Here is a 16,793-nt window from a genome sequence, read left to right on the forward strand (position 1 = left end):
AAGTGCCTCAGCCCTCAAGCACTGTCTTACAAAATTAATATGTAGCATTTGTTTTATGACCTTCTGGAATAAGGAAAACCTCTCTGTGCCCTGTCAGGAGAGCTGAGGGCCTGCCTCCCAAACTTACACAGCTGAAGAGCTCCGTGGTCAGCCCCAGGTAGTTGTGCAGGGCCAGGAACGTCACCCTCTGCAGCCTCACCATGATGATCTGCAAACAGGGAATAAAGAAGCAATAGCAATGGATTTAACATTCTCCCACACTTGTTCTGGCATTTAGACACAATCATGCACTAGAGTACCTGAAAGCATTCTATAAAATACAGACTGTACCCTAAGCTGAAATTCCTTTTAGCAGCTGATAAATTGAGACAGAGATAGATTTAAATGATTTACCAATGACTTCACAATCATTTGATGGCACGAGAATCCAAAGTCTTACTCCCAAACACCAAATGCTTTTTTGCTTTCTATAAACATCAATAATAAAAGTGCCTTGAAATAGAAGTATTTGCTTCCAATTTTCCTCCTCATTAATAAAACTATTCCATCTGTCCCACTGCCCCACAAGCACTCAAACCTAACACTGGAATCAGTGGCACCTTCCCCTGTCAGCTAATTCCCACTCCTGAGCCATCCTCTCTTTTGTATCAGCTCTCACAGAGCAAATTAATTTGGTGCTAATGATCTGTTCTCCTTCAACCAGCAGTATGAGGAGGTTCATGTGTTGCTCATAAATCATCCAGAGACCAGAACAGTCTGCAAGGACAAACAGATCCAGAAGTGGTAGCAAAGCAAAAGGACAGCCCTGAGTGACTTGTGGGGTCACCCTGTGGCTGCTACACCTGTGGGACAAGGCACCACCCCTGGAAATCCCTAATCCTGATCCCTGCACCACCTCCCACCTGCAGGAGGAGATGCTCACCTGAGAGCTGTCTGAGCCCCTGCAAAGCAACAGAAAGTGAACACAGAACTGACACAAAGCACAGCTCTTCCCTCAGCTGCTGACAGAGGCTCCTGAAGTGAAAATTCACACGTCAGTCTGAATTTTGTGACTCTTACAAAGCATCAGGCCTCACCAAAGAGCTCCTGAGGGTCCAGCAGTCCTGTTTCAGGACATGTGGCAGGCTGTTCACGACTCTCAGCTGTTCTGGAGCACCACAAGCTGCAGAGCCCACACCAGCACCTTTCTACTCCCTGAGGAACAACAAACTCACACTGCAGGTCTGGCTGATTGATGAGGGTACCACAGCCAGAAACTCAATTAATGGAGATCTACAGATACATAAATTATATTTTCCTGTTGTGATAATGCTGGATTATTAAGTCTAGGGCTCAACAGCCACGAGAACAGCAGAACAAGTCCAAATCTTGATAAGCTGTGCTGAGCAGCTCCGTATCTACCAAAGGATGGATGATGAGCTTGCTGAGCCTCTAAATATCCTCCCGTAAGCTGGAAATGAGTGGTCTCCCCCTTCCCCATCAGCTCTACCTACCTGCACCACTCTCACAAGGGTTTCAGGGTATTTCTGGAACACATCCTGGAAGGCACTGGCTGGAAGCCTCAGAATTGTGGATGGAGTGGCTGCTCGGGCCGAGACGGTTTTATAGGGAGCAGGGTGACCCTAAGAGAAAGTTCCAGAGGCACGGGGTTAATCCATCAATTATCCAATCCAATTCCTCCCACATTCCTGCTTTGCTGCTGTCTATGTCTGACAGACACCATTTGGCCACAAAAAGCCTTGAGCTGGTGCTCCATGACCACGGGGGGTGTCATGAGGATGAATTCACACCTGCGTTAGAGACAGGGGCAGGTAAATAAGAGCTCCAGGGAGTTGGATCACGTTGAGGGAAGTGCCAGGCTCTCAGCTCTGACACAGTTTTTATTACAGAACCAGCCTTCAGAAGTATTTGAAATCCCAGCTAGTCAAGGCTGCAGAAAAAAGAGGGGTTGTTGATTTTATTATCGGTACTGACAACCAAGTTACTTGCTGCAAAAACATCCCCAGACTCACACAACCAGTGAAAAACACAACAAAATTGTACAGTAATTACAGACATAATGAAGTAAGACAAAAGACAGGCAGACTTCATGTGTTTCAAGATAAATATACATATTTTTTCATATATATATTTTTTATATCTATATATGTATATATGAATATATGAAATATTCCACGTGACAAAGCCAAACAGCTTCTCTTTACTGGAGACAAAGTGGGTCTAGACCATCCTGCTCAAAGAACAGATGGAGAACTAACAAACAAATGAAAAGTGGGTAGAATACAGTGATTTTTTTTCACACTGGAATGCAAGCTTCTGGGTTTGGATTTTCCCCCTTAAATGAGAATAGATTTTAACAAAAATCTACTGCCAAACACTTGGATAAAAAGGCACTGTCCCTTTTACCCACTTAATAAATGCTGGAAACAACATCTCTAATTCACAGATTCGTTTACTAATCCAACAAATACTGATTTACACAGTATTTATAAGATAAAATGAGCTTTTTTGCATCACAGAGCAGGAGTGAAGGAAGAAATGGAGTTTCTATTTTAACAGCACCTCACAGCTCCAGAAGCTCTCCCCCTCCAGAGCAACAGAAGGCACCTTTTTCCCAACACTGACACACAGATGTTAAATGCTGATTACAAACCAAACTGCCTGCAAGACTTACAGAGCATCAGAAAACTCAACACAAGCACTTTGAAGGAATTCCTGCCTAAAGAACCCAACAAAACCAAACAAGAGACTTTCTCTAATCACTCTGGAAAATAAAGCTGCAGCTCTGTCTCCCTGCTGGTCTGGAAGGCGCCATGAAGCAGATTCTAAAATTAAATTAAATTAATTGGAACCGATTTCTTAATTATACCAACTTCAGCTGACCTTTTTATAAAATCTGGGCATGATATTAATAGCCTTGATTTTCAAGTTCCTGAGGGATCTGAAATTTTTAACATCTCTTTGACCTACAGTGCAAAGCTGTCAGCGTCCTCAGTTTTCCCAAGTTTCTTTTAATTAAGTAAAGAAATTAACAAATTACATTTCCGTGCTTTGGCTGTACCCAAAAATAAATGCAAAAAAAAATCCTATTTTACAGGCTGGTTTGAAGTCTGGCTTTACATGAAGAATTAATTTGGACTTCTTATACTTACATGTAAAAGAAAATGCTTTTAAGCACTGCATTTCCTACCAACCTCTACAGCAAATATATAGTAAAAAAATAAGGAAATTATGCCAACTTTAGTTGCTGGACAAGGATAAGCACCAAGTTTAATGGTGTTTCATGAGTTATTCGAAAGAGCAAACTGAGCCCTGGGTATCCCAGAACTGGTCTCCAGCCTACCCAGTGAAGTGTTTGGGTTTTTCTGCAAAGTGCTCAGTGCTGACAACCTCAAAAAAAGGGCTTCAGGATAATAACAGATAATGATGCACATGCCTTTTTCTCCAAAGAACAGCCCATTCCTCCAAGTTTTCAGCATATAATTTTGCCTCTTTGAAATCCCTGCATGAGAGCAGCTCTTCTGAAAGGGCCAGCACCACGGCTAATGGGGCTGGAACATGCAAGAGCTGTCAGAGGAGTGTGAGGAGGAAATGTTCCATAATTGTCACTTCTCTCAGATCTAATGTTATGAGCAGCACAGGGAGAATACCACATTCAAATTATACTATTTTGCAATCACACACTGAGATGACAAGAACAGTTAAGTTATAATCAGTTATGAAACAGATTTTTTTCCAACAGAGAACTTCGTGTTCTCAGGGCAGGTAATTATTTACTTCTGTCTCATTCCAAGAGCTGAGGCATCACCTCCAAGCAGCAGCTGAGCCCAGGTACAGCTTATGGACAAATCCAATCAAGTTTGGTCAAGAAATCTGCTGCAAAGAGACTTGGATGTTTCACATTCTCCCACCTGCAGTGGTAGCTCCCTTTTGGACCCAAAAATCTGGCATGTTCTCCCCACTTCCATGGCTGGATTTTGTCTTCCTCACTCCTTCCTTCCATCCTCTGCATCAACACTGCTGCACCCAAAGCTCTTGCAGCCATCAATCACTTCTTTATAACCTCATCTATCTTGTCAGCCCTGCAGGCTCACCTTTATCCAAGGGTTTTTCCAGCTTCTTTTAATCCTGACTTTCATCTCCCCCCTCAATCACTGCCATTTGATCAATATCCCTCACAGCCTCTTCATTTCCCAACTTTCTTATTCCAGCTATGCCACCGGGCCCCAGTTTTCCTAAGGATAAGAGAAGAGTGACCCCCAAATCTCCAGAAATCTGCATCACACCTGTGCTGGACCAGCTCACTCTGGATGAACATTGACTGTTCTGGGAAGAGCTCTGGCTGCACACACAAGCTCTCAGCAAGAGCTGCTGAAAACAGAGACATCAACAAGGCTCAGCTCAGAGATTTCTTTGATATTTGATGCAGTATCAAGTCAGAGACATTAACTGGACCTCAGAACTGTTCCAGAACACCAGGAAAGGGCCTGCAGGATTCAAAAGCTTCCAGTTTCTCCTCAGAGTTTGGAGAAAGCAGCATTGATCTGTTCTCAGAATAAGCGGAGGCTCACGTCACAGCTGCTACCTTTATATTTAGTAGAACTAAAGGGACTTTTCAGTTTAAAAGCTGAAAGATACAATTAGCAAAGTACCTCTGGTGTGACCTTTCTTTTAGGTCAACCAACAAGATCTTGCCACTTCTTGAAACCAGCTCAACTTTCTTGCACAACTCTCAACTGAGGGACCAGCCTGACATCACCTGCTGCAAAACCACTCAAAAGAATCACAAATCCAGCTCAGACAACTGAAATCTTCTCTGAATACACCCTTTCTTCACGTCAGAGCCGTGTGTTTGGTGGTGCAGTGAAAACTAATTCAGGTTATGGTATCTGCAAGATGTTCTAAGACTCACTCACTGATTTGGGATGACACTGAGGGGTCTCCTCTATTTTGATCCAGTGCTACTTCCTCTCTCCTTGCCTATTTTCATGCTATTCCTCTGCCTAAAGTCTGCAAGGAACATAAGGAAGAGGAAAAACAGCAATGAAACAAGCAGTTCATAAAGCTGGGAAGTGAGGAACAAAAGAGTTGTAAAAATAAATGAGAACAAGTTTAGCAAAAAATATTTCAAGGATTTTTCATTACAGATTCTTCTGCAGACTGCTAACTCTGTTCAGCACGCTTTCAATCATTTTTATTTTTTACTTACCAGTGGTATAACTAATGAGAAAGAGAAAAAAAAAAAAGACAGAATGAGAATTAAAAATTAAAATAACCCAACGAGACAAAAAATGAATGGCAACCATTTTTTTAGAAAACAAAACCATAAAGCACTGCTATACAAGGATTTATTTTCTTCTATTCTTTTTGAACAAGAAAGAACATGACTGGTATTCATGTTTCTGAAGGCCCTGCTCTTTAGAATATTGTCATGGAGAAAATTTAGTGGTGGAAGTAACAAGGGCAAAGGTACTAAAATGGATTTACAAAGATATTATTAATTTGACAGCAAGAACTAGACTTGTACAGTCCAAATTATTCCCTTTCTACAGAAAAAAACTGTGACCAGGCTTAAAAATGTTATCACTGTCGATAGGTTTTATGGGAACTACAGAAATACATAATATAGATATACAGATAATGTGGATATGGAGGTGTGTGACTGCTTTTGGAAGTGACAAAAAACACTTCAGAGAATCCTTTAACTACTCACACACAGAGCAATGGCACCTTTTGATGAAGAGAGACAGCCAAGCATGGCAGAAACATGTTACAAGGTCAAATATTAACAACTTATTGATTAGATTTATCTTCACCCTCTCAAATCCCATCCCACCAAAATCATTCAGGAAAACCCCTTCAGAGCTTGGGTATTATCAGAGATGTTGAATTCAACACCTTCCATTTAGGCATTCCTAAAGTGATTTCAGCAAAACCATCAGTCCAATCCCAACTGAAACAAAATCCACCAATTTTGCATTGAACAGGATCAGCATTCAGCTCATCCTGGCCCCTGCCAAGGAGCACAGTCCTCAGCTGGCCACCAGCACCAGATGCTACCAAACAAAATAAATCCATCAACTGTTTTCACAGTGTAATTACAGTACTAACAACTGTCAGATTGATTTTCATTAGACTAAATAAAAACAAATTCATTAAGCAACCCATCTAATGTGTAAAAGCCCAGACTGCTGGGCCCCAGGCTGGTCCTGCTCCTGCCTGAGCTGTGAGTTGAGCAAATCAAACTGTAATCTCAGTTTTCCAGACTTAAAGGGATCACTCAAATCCTCCTGCTAATCAGAAGCAGCCAGCCAAACACACATTTCACAACCACCCTCCACACCACAAAGCTCAGCTTACACCTGGCAAAGGCCTGGGAGGAGGAAAATTCATCCAAAAAGCCATTTTGCATTCTGATTCTTTCCTAGCAATGTTAAAACCCTGCTTCCCCTGGCGGGCTCTGCGGGACCCAGCAGGAATCTGCCCCTCCCAGAACTCACCGTGATGACATCGAGGATGCTCAGCAGGCTGTGCACGCTGTCTCCTGCCAGCACCTCCTTCACCACCACCTCTGTTCCATCCTGCAAGCACACACACAGCATTACTGCAGCCTCACAGCTGCATTTGCAGCATTTCAGAAAGCTTGGATGCTTCTTTTCTCTCTGCTCTGATGGAGATGTGCTAATTCCAATCACAGAGTTTTAAACCAGCGTTCTAAAAGTGATAAATTAAAAGAAAATACGAGCCAGTTTTTTTCCAGGGATGCTGTGACCTGCTTGTCTTTGCTAGGTAACACCAACAAAACAAAAAGCTTCCTTCACCCAGAGACAGAATGAGCTCCCTTTACTGAGGGAGCCTGTTAAGAGGTTGTACAAAACAGGAGATGCTAAATGTAAAAATACACAGAAATCAGCAAATTTCATATAATTTCCAAACACAAGCCCACTAAACTTTCAGCCGTGGGAAAACTGCTCACATCCAAAAGTTAAACTCAAACTTCAGCCAGGAAGAAGGTAAAAATTAAAAATTTAACTTGGCAGAAAGAATCACAAGGACTGGTGCTCAACATTTTAAGACTCACATGGAAAATAAATCATCATCTTTTTTCTCCTGTCTACCCAAAAGTGAATCTGACTCTTCCACCTCCCAGACAAACCCACTGGCTCCTGCTGGACTATTCTGAGGAGAGCATGGTTTCTCCTGCTCTCTGTGTCCAAATACTTTTTCCAAAGGTGAATGTTTCCAAGCCCACCTTTCACCCTGTCTTCCCTCAGTAACTGCCACATCTCTTTTGTGAGAATCTATCCAGCTGCCTCATCACCTTTGTGTTCTGCTCTCTCATCTGAGACACGAGGGACCAGAGCTACAAACCTTGATCTCTACAAATGCCACAGCCCTGAAGAGCTGGGATTAATCCCTCCTAAACCACTGTGATTCACATGTCTAAGTTTAATCAATGCTTAATGATTCATGCCAGCCTATTTGCTGTGCCAACAGATTTCTCTCAGGAAGTGCAGAGCACTGGGTTCTTACACTTTCTTGGATGCAAACTTCCAGCTTTCCATCCTGCACCACGTAGATGCTGTCGTCCAGCTGCCCGGGACGGAAGATGTACTCGCCCTCGTGCAGCTGCACGAAGAACATGTGCTTGCACAGCTCCAGGAACAGGGGCTTCTCAAAGTGCCCAAGGACCCTGCAGCAAAGAAAATGCAAAGGGAAAACCTGAAATCACCACAGTCCTTGCAAAATCCTTCTTGAATTAGCAAAGCCCCAGGCACAAAGAGCAGAGGAGCAGCTGCAGGGAAGGAGCCTCAAAGAGCTCCCCAAAATAAGGTGCAAGAGCAGCATGGAACACAGAAACTGTAAATGCTGGGGCTCCTTTGGAGGAGCCCTCCAAGGAATGCAGGCTCAGAAGGAAGTACAGCCAAACTTCCTCCAGCAAACACTAGCATGACCTGAGGAGGAGAATAAAAATAAAAACCTGCCAGGTACACAGACTCTGTGAGAAAATTACCCCAGTTACTTCCCCTGTGAGTGCAGCTGCCCTGTCCATGGAAGCAGGACACAGGAGAAATACTGAAAAGAGGGAAAAGTCATCTGCATGGACTTGCAAGTTTGGAATATTCCATCTCCTGCAGGTAGCATGCACTTGGACTCCAGTCAGTCACTGCCAGGCAGAGAGAAATATGGGTTTCACACCTGATCACTCTGCACAGGGCTCCAACAGCTCACATTTATCAGGACCAATCCATCAAATCCTACTGCAGCATCAATCAGTCATAGGAGATCGTAATTCCACAGTAATTCCAAGTTCAGATGACTGACACAGCATTTTTATTTGAGAATGTACGACCTTCAGAACTACATCATATCACAGCTGGGAGGAAAAATGAACATCCACAAGCAAAACCAAAATTACAGATTGGAAGATCTCTTTTCTGTGTCAGCAAATTTAACCCTTTGCTGAAGGGGCACAAAGACCATCCCTTCTCCTTAGTCTGCCAAAGAGCTGTGGGGATTAAGTTGACTTTGATTTATTTGCAACCTTTTCAGGCAGAGGAGTAAAAGATTCTGCAGCTCAGGGAGCTGTCAATATGGTATCCAATTAACATTTACCAATTATGATGCTTTTCTGTACAAAAAAAATTGTCTGATATAGCCTAAACAGAACTTTTAAGATGTACTAAATCTGTTCATGTTAGAACACCTTTGTTAGCACTATTCCCAAAATGAGGCAACTAACCCACTTCCTTTTTCCCCCATCTCTTTTAAGTTTTTTTAAAAAACTGAGCTATTTTCTTAAAGTTTCTAGAAAATTCAAAGTAATTTATTCTGTCCTTATGCTCAGATGAATTTCAGTCAACTCCCTCAGGATTCTGACCATGCAATTGTAAAACTGTCAAATAGTTACATCACTTAAGCATCCTTCAAAACCAAACTCTAAATTTCTTTTTCCATTTAACATTACCTGACATTTTTAAGCATGTACAGGACTTCTGATGGCAAGTGGGAATTCTTGACATCAAATTCAGTCAGATCTGCCTCTAGTAAAGAAGGAGGAGGTTCTTTCCTCTGCAGAGTTGGACATTCCTTCTTAATACGCAGAATCCTACAAAGGAAAACTTAAGTTCAGCATGTTCCCTCATTTGTACTAATAGGAAATGTTAAACAAGAATAAAGTAAGTAGTAAAATTCACCATCCCAAGTTACACATTAATAGTTAGCTAAAACATTCCACCCTCCTGCCCTTCCTCACCAAAACCACCCCAGTGCAGCAAACCTCCTACTGATCCACAGCTGACAGGACTGGGAAAAACCAGCAGCTACAGAAAAGGGCTCTGTAAAGGGTAAGTTCCACAGCACAAACAAAAACCCCAAAGCAGCCCCCAAAGCAAGCCCCAGGTACCTTTTAGCCAGAGATAAAACCTTTGCCCGTTTCCGCATCCTTTGGCGAGGGACGGTGTTCCCAACCAGAGAGTTGGGAAGAGTTGTAACCTAGGAGGAAATAACCCCAAAACCAGCCCATTAATTCCAACCCTGCTGAGGCACCAACACATTTACCAGCCATTAGAGTGTGAGCAGAGTGAAGAGCTCATGTAAGACCTTGGAGGACTGGATTATCTGCTTCAGGATCACTTCCTTTCTCTAAAGCAAGCAGAGAATATTTTGATTTTACCAATCAACTACTACAGTGCTAATGGATGGTAAGAGGCTGCCAGAGCTCCAGGGATGCCCAGGGTGGGATTCTTGGTGTGTCTGGGGCTGGGCTGGATGATCCTGGTGGGTCCCTTCCCACTGAGGATATTCCAGGATTCTATCTAGCTGGGATGGTGACAAACCAAGGCTTTTCCTCGCATTTCCAAGTTCCCAGGTGCCACCCTCTGGAGAAACACCCTAATTGCTACAAGAAGAAAACCCCTCATTAGGTAATTTCAAACCAGTTCTCCACTTGTTACCCGAAGAGTTGAATCTCTGCAAGAAGTTTCTGTCGCAAAAGGAAACTCTAATTAGTTTTGGGGGATTTTTTTTTTAAAGTAAAATCTTGTTATGTTATCAAAAACCCATGAAGTGCAACCCACAGCAGTTTGGATGTAATGTTCTCTGCTTTACTTGGGAAGAAAAGCAAAAAGTAAGGTCAAAAACTCAAACTAAAAGCTACCTGAAATTATTTTCCCATGTGGAATTCTAAGCATTCTTTATTTATGTGAATTATATATAAACTGCTTGGTTAAAAATTATTCAAATTATGAAGCTGAACATGAAAATCATGAACAATATTAAAATTATGAAGTTGCACACGCAAAATTTCCTTTCATTGAGGGCTTCTTTGGCCAAGTTCAGTTTCATGGCTGACCTGCCATGCGAGATTCAGAGAGCAAACACCTCCTCCACAATGAAACAAAGCTCCAGAACAGGATATTAAACCCACCAGTGTCTAATTCAAAGTGTTTGAATTCACCTCAATGAAGTGTGGGAGGCAGAGGCTGGGGCAGTTCACAGGAGGAAGTGCTCCTCAACACAGGGTGACTAAAGATGGTTACTTCCCTGTCCCTTCTTTTTCTACAGGTGTTGGTTTGCAGTGAGTGCACACCTGGACTTGGCAGCACAGGGAATAGCCAGGACCATGGCAGGGTGGGCAGGCCCTGGCACAGGGTGCCCAGAGCAGCTGGGGCTGCCCCTGGATCCCTGGCAGTGCCCAAGGCCAGGCTGGACAGGGCTGGGAGCAGCTGGGACAGTGAGAGGTCTCCCTGAACATGGCAGAGGTGGCACTGAATAAGCTTTAAGGTTCTTTCCAATCCAAACCAGGATTCTGGGATATTTAAACAATCATCAACTCCCTACAGGAGTTAGATACTCATTGATTTATTATTACCCTCGTTGACTACAAATATTTTTCAAAGAGGAAAGGTTTGGCCAGAAAGAGAAGATACTGCTGCTCCAGCAGCAATCCAGTCAGTATCACAGGAGTTCTGAAACATCCACAAAATCCCAGGGAGATTTTATAGGTTGAGGAACCTGGCTCAACAAGTGAAGTACTGCAAATTTTATACCTCCCAAACTGGATTTTACCAGATGCCCTCACCTTCCTCATGATCTTCCTCCCGTAGAACATCACTTTGTCCCTCTTGCGAAACCTGTACTGAGGCACGTGTGGCTGAAGTTGTTCTGAAACAGAAGCATCACATCAGAAACCACCTTCAGCAGCTGGGAGAACACCTGAGCACAGCTTGGGGACTTTGTTGCCTCCAGAAGAGCTCCTGTGGGCAGTGTGTGGGATTTAAACCACCCTGGGATCCCTCATTCCCCAGCTCTGGCCAAGCCAGACCAAGGCAGGGCTGCCTTGGGGCTCTACCTCAGCCCCAGAGGAGATAAAGGGTTCTCTAAACAGACAGAAGGACTGGGTAGCTAAATCTCCTGAAGGAAACCTCCAATTCAATCATTTCTCCTTCCTCTGACAGTGAAATCACAGTAGGGTTTAAATAATCTGCATAATTCACAACTGATCACATGAGCTGACACAGCTCATACACCAAAGGAATAAAACCTCCAGGTCCTGCATGTGACAGTTCTGGGTTCAGACCTGGGGAAGTGAACCAACACAAGTTCTTCATTCTTTAAAGCTGTCCTGCAAGAACCACACCTCTAGAGCAAACAGCTACAACAGAAAGTTACAAGAAGACTGAAGATCAATGGAAAAAGTGGTTTTGAAACTTACACGGTCATCAGGTACTTACTAGACTGTCTCACTCTTCTGTAAACGACAAACACAACGACTGCTACAAGCAACAGTGCAACTGCAGCTCCAATTGCAATTCCAGTCAGCTGGGAGGGGAATTTAGAGAGAAAGAAGTCAATAATTTTCAGCTTCAGAAGTTACTACATACTTTTTGAAGGGCTGAAGAACACTCAGCTCAGTGAGATGTCTAAAAGTCAAGCACATTCATAAATACTTTTTAATTTAATTCAAATTATTAAAATTTATCAAATAATTTTTAATTTTTTATTCAAACATCTCATATGCAAGAAGTTTAAACTGCATCAGTGAGCAGTTCTAAATGCACATGCAAAAATATTTCATGTTTTTCTTCCCAAAGATCTGCCAGCTGATCAATGCACAGGAGGTGTATGAGGGTATGGACGGACAGGACAAGGGAGAATGGTCTTTAGATGAAGGAGGGCAGGGATAAATGAGATTTTGGGAAATTCTTCCATGGGAGGGTGGGGAGACCCTGGCACAGGGTGCCCAGAGCAGCTGGGGCTGCCCCTGGATCCCTGGCAGTGCCCAAGGACAGGGCTTGGAGCAGCCTGGAATAGCGGGAGGTGTCCCTGCCCATGGCAAGGGCAGCACTGGATGCGATTTAAGCTCCATTCCAAACCAGCCTGTGATTCTAAAAGTCAGGAATGAATTCCTGCCTCATGCACAGTGGCAGCAAAGGAACAAACGCTCAGGCTTTGGCAAGTGAGCTGGCAGAGCTCCTGGAGCTCAGGAGAAGCTGCTCTGGATGCACCCCTGAGCCAGCTGCCTGCAGCTCTGCCATGGTGGTCTGGATCCTGTCCTCCACAAACTGCAGGATGGGGGTCGCACCTCCTGGCAACACAGCCTGGCACTAAAAGGAAGGTGAAATTAGTTTTCCACAGCTGGAAAAACGCCTCCATAAAAACATCTCAACCAACTTGATTGTGGATTTTTTGTTTTGCTTTGTTTTTTGACTTATAACCTACTTTGCAAACAGAAACATTCAGTGGAAAGGGATCAGTAGGGGAGTTTTGTGTTGCTGTCAGTTCAGTACATTCCTAAACAGTCCTAAACCAGGGTCAAACAGTGAGATGAACACATTTTTAATCATTCTGTGTTATTCAGAGCCACAAGGATGAGAATGGAATGCAAAGGACTTTATGAGACTGAGAAAACAAGTTATAAACCAGCATAATAAAGCCATCATAAAAAGCAGATGATTCACATAGGCAGAAGCCCTGACCCCAGGTATGGTGTCCTGTTCCCACCAATGTCTCTCAGGAATAAAAGCTGCCACTTAACACAGTCTCACAAATCCCAACACAAAACTTAAGAGAAAGGGGGAAAAAGGCAGAACAACTCTCAGGAATAAGTGAAAACAACGTCAGCTCAAGGACAAATACATCCCCCTCTAAGTCTTGAACCTTAAAAGCTCTTGAATTAAGCACTACACACAGTTCAGGTCCCATTCCTGCCCATGGTTCCAGTTCTGGATGACAGCTGAACTCAGCTTTGCCAGCAAGAGAAAAATGAAGTGTACACCAAGTCACCAAACTGGTCCCTCTAATGGAATTCATTCCAGTTTTACAGCACAAAAGAAACTCCTGCCAGACCAGTCACCTCACACAGACCCCTCTGCTCACTTTGCCTCCTCAGGTCACTTTAGCACTTTAATGTTTATCTTCCTAACATGAGTCAAACTAACTCTGTCACTATTGTTATCAGACTATTACTCATGGGATTGTAGTGAAAAGTCACAAGACTCTGAAAAAATAAAAAGCTGAAGATGTGTCAGCAACAGGTACAACACCTGGTGACACAGAGTTCCTGTAGAAGTCTCTTGTGGTCACTTAATGTGTTTATTTCCCCTTGACAGTGTCAGGGACACTGGGACATGGACGGTTCTGCTGCTCCCCTGACCTGTATGAGCTCAAATAACACCAAAAATAGTAATTGCCAACTGACACATTGCTGCTGCAAAAGGAGAAACAAATCCATGGGGAAAAGAACAAAACACAAACATGCCCAGGCTGGGGCCCCGGTGCAGAAAAGCAACAAGGGAAAGAAAAATTCAGAACCCCAAGAAACATTGAGAGGTTCTTGCAATGTTTTCACCAGTGACAACATGATATTCCCCTGCTCAGACTCAGGGGGAACCTTTCCCAGCCTGGACAATCCTTGTGGACAAGCAGAGGAAGCAAAGCAGCCAGGCTGAGCTGTGCAGACACCTGAGATATGTCAGTGAGTGCTGTGACAGCTCCTGGGGCAGGAATGAGGTCACAGCCAAGCCACCAGGGCAGCTCCTCTCAGAGGAGGACTGTGCTCAGCACCCCAACCCAAAAACTTCACCTCACCCAGCCCCAAAGAACCCTCTCAGACCCACAACATCTGTGGGACCACCCTGCAGGGCCCCTCACTGCAGCTGAAAATGGAGCAGCCTCCTGCCCAGAGTGTGGATAAAGAGCATTTCTCTGCTTCCTGATTTTGAAGTTTCTTAAAGAACTCGAGATTTAACAGCAATCAGCACAAATATGCAGCCTCACAACTGCAGCTCACACCCATCCAGAGTACAGGCACCCAGCACTGCTGAGAGTCCAACAGCTCCTCACTGCAGTCCAAGGCAAACACTGACACATTCCCTGTCCAGGCAGGGGTGGAAAAGGCTTAGCAGCCCTGAAAACAAGGACTTAAAACTGGGATTAGGCCAAAACACAAGGCTTCCTCATAGCTCAGGGGCACCTGTGTCTTGTATTGATTATGGAACCTGGATTTTCACAAAACATTGTTAACTGTGTACAAGTACATTGTGTGTGTTTTTTAGTTATGAGAACTGTTTCCTCTCATGGGGTTTGTTTTTCACAACTAGGAAAAGCCTTGTTGGTCTAAGGTTCAAATTTATGATCAAAAACAAATGCAAGAAGAGCAGTCTGCCAGAATTCTCCTCATTTAGGCTAAAAATGAAAGTATTTAAATCATAGCATTATTGAAACAGTTTAGAATATGAAGCAGAGCATGCATGATTTGTAAGAAATAAAAAACACACACACAGTAAAATGGGACTAATCCTTAAAAGCCTGAAAGGATAAAACTCCCAGCAGGAAAGTCTCTTTCAGAGTAAAAGCATCTGAAGGCATTGCCCCGGTGTTATCAAATTAGGCACAGCTGCTTTCAGTTTCTGGAAACCCTCAAAGGGAAATAAATAAGTCCAAAAATAAGAACAAAGCATATCGTACCTCAAGGCTGGTGCTGTTGTCTCCTTCATCCATGTCTGGAGGTGCGGCAGAAGCAGAGACAAAAACAAAGACAGAAGGCTGAGTTCAGAGATTACCGCAGTTCTGACCCAAACTCTCGAACAACACAAGGGGAAAAACAATTTTTTAACTTTATTGTCCCTTCGTCTCTGTGCTGAGCAACAAAGCCCAGCGCTGGGGGACGGGACTTCTCCCGAACAAATTTCTCCACAGCCACGGGAATTTAAACAGGAACTCCCCGGGAGCCTCCAGCCCGGCGGGACAGCCAGACCCATCCCTGCTCCCTACGGAAAACAACCACCGGAACGCGGGACGGGCAGTGCCCGGGGACAGCAGCGACACTGCCCGGGCAGGGAGCGGGCACCGGGCTGCGGTCAGGGCAGCCCCGCTCACCCTCCTGCTACCCCCGGCTGGACACGGCTCACCCTCCCGGCCAGTCCCGTGTGCTCTGCCCGGCTTTCGCCAGGTCACAGCTCGGGACACGGGCTCAAACAAAACAAGTTCGTCCCGCCGGGCCTGCGGCACCGGCACCGGCCGGGGGCACCGCACGGTTCCACAGGTGCGCCAGGCCCGGGTCCCACCGCCGCGCTGCAGCGATTCCGGGCACCCTCTCACCTGCTCCCGTGGCCGCCTCTGTGCCGGTGCCGGTGCCGGTGTCGGTGTCGGTGTCGGTGTCGGTGTCAGTGTCAGTACCGGTGCTGGCCCTTGTCCCGCCCGGGCGGTCTCGGGGCCCCGCGCCGGGGGCGAAGGGCGCAGAGCGCAGACCCCGCCCGCCTCCGCCAGGGGGCGCGGTCGCACCAGGCCCCGCCCACGCCGCTGATTGGCGGGGAAAGCCCCCCAGGAGCCGCTCGGCGCGCGGGCAGCACGGGCCAGTATCGGCCCTGCGGATTGGCTGGCGGGGCCCGGCCAATGGGAGCGGGCGGTGTTGGAGTGTGCGGTGTTGAGAGCGCGGTCGGGCTGCTCCGGGTTGTGAGGGGAAACTGGTCCCGGCGCGGTTCGGGGAGTTGTCGGTGCTCGCAGGGACCGGCTCCGCCTCGGCTGAGCCCCGCCGGCTGTTCTCTGGGACTCGCTCCGGCTTCGCTAGTTCCTCAGTGCGTGCGGGGACCGACCGGTCTCTGTGAACTCCCGGCTGCCCTCAAGGACCGGCCCGGCTCGCTGCGTCCCTGGTGCCTGCAGGGCCCGGCTCTCGGTGCCCGGCATGGGGCTGCTGACCCAGCTAGTCCGCGGGCTGGTGCGCGGCGCCGACCGCATGTCGCCGTTCACCAGCAAGCGCGGCCCCCGGAGCTACAACAAGGGCCGCGGGGCCAAGAAGCTGGGCGTGCTCACCCGCAACAAGAAGTTCCTCCTCGTCAAGGAGATGGTGCCCGAGTTCGTCGTGCCCGACCTGACGGGTTTCAAGCTGCGGCCCTACGTGTCGTACCGCGCCCCCGAGGGCACCGAGCCGCCCATGACGGCCAAGCAGCTCTTCGACGAGCTGGTGGCTCCGCGAATCGAGAAGGACGTGAAGGACGGCAAATTCGACCCCAACAACCTGGAGAAGTACGGCTTCGAGCCCACACAGGACGGGAAGCTCTTCCAGCTCTTCCCCAAGAACTACGTGCGGTAGGGAGCGGGCAGTGGTACCGCCGGCCAACACTGGACAGGCTCTGCCACTGAACATTAAAGTAAATCCTTCTACCTTGTTCCTCTGTAATATCTGATTTAAGTCCTGGAGGAAATCTGCGGTTTGGTTTCCCACCCATGACTGGCAGTTCTTCTGGGAGATGGTTGTGCCTGGTGAGCACAGCCATCTCTGGGGGTAGTGA

At 45.9% G+C, this 16,793-nt stretch overlaps 2 protein-coding genes across 4 annotated transcripts in view; one reads left to right on the top strand and one right to left on the bottom strand.

Moving 5' to 3' along the window:
- PNPLA7 (patatin like domain 7, lysophospholipase) overlaps positions 1 to 15,763 on the bottom strand; it is a 102,799-nt gene extending 87,036 nt beyond the window's left edge. For all 3 annotated transcript variants that reach the window (XM_088065717.1, XM_088065718.1, XM_088065716.1), the window contains exons 1-10: positions 15,604 to 15,763; positions 14,971 to 15,005; positions 11,736 to 11,823; positions 11,084 to 11,166; positions 9,407 to 9,495; positions 8,969 to 9,109; positions 7,534 to 7,693; positions 6,501 to 6,581; positions 1,494 to 1,622; positions 128 to 208 (exon numbers count right to left, since the gene is read on the bottom strand). In XM_088065717.1, coding sequence (XP_087921843.1) covers positions 128 to 208; positions 1,494 to 1,622; positions 6,501 to 6,581; positions 7,534 to 7,693; positions 8,969 to 9,109; positions 9,407 to 9,495; positions 11,084 to 11,166; positions 11,736 to 11,823; positions 14,971 to 15,003 — 885 coding nt within the window. In that variant the 5' untranslated portion in view covers positions 15,004 to 15,005; positions 15,604 to 15,763. The remainder of the gene's footprint in view (positions 1 to 127; positions 209 to 1,493; positions 1,623 to 6,500; positions 6,582 to 7,533; positions 7,694 to 8,968; positions 9,110 to 9,406; positions 9,496 to 11,083; positions 11,167 to 11,735; positions 11,824 to 14,970; positions 15,006 to 15,603) is intronic.
- Positions 15,764 to 15,909: 146 nt separating this feature from the next.
- MRPL41 (mitochondrial ribosomal protein L41) lies at positions 15,910 to 16,670 on the top strand. The gene has a single exon (XM_005527169.3). The coding sequence runs from the start codon at positions 16,187 to 16,189 to the stop codon at positions 16,592 to 16,594; it is 408 nt and encodes a 135-aa protein (XP_005527226.1). The 5' UTR covers positions 15,910 to 16,186; the 3' UTR covers positions 16,595 to 16,670.
- Positions 16,671 to 16,793: the final 123 nt, after the last annotated feature.

Source organism: Pseudopodoces humilis, chromosome 22 (genome assembly GCF_049639895.1).
Source record: "Pseudopodoces humilis isolate 2021_Gansu_Grassland_sample_001 chromosome 22, ASM4963989v1, whole genome shotgun sequence".
NCBI lineage: Eukaryota > Metazoa > Chordata > Aves > Passeriformes > Paridae > Pseudopodoces > Pseudopodoces humilis.

Bases quoted from the DNA above. Each gene is read 5' to 3' on its own strand.
- MRPL41 (XM_005527169.3), top strand. From the start codon at position 16,187: ATGGGGCTGCTGACCCAGCTAGTCCGCGGGCTGGTGCGCGGCGCCGAC.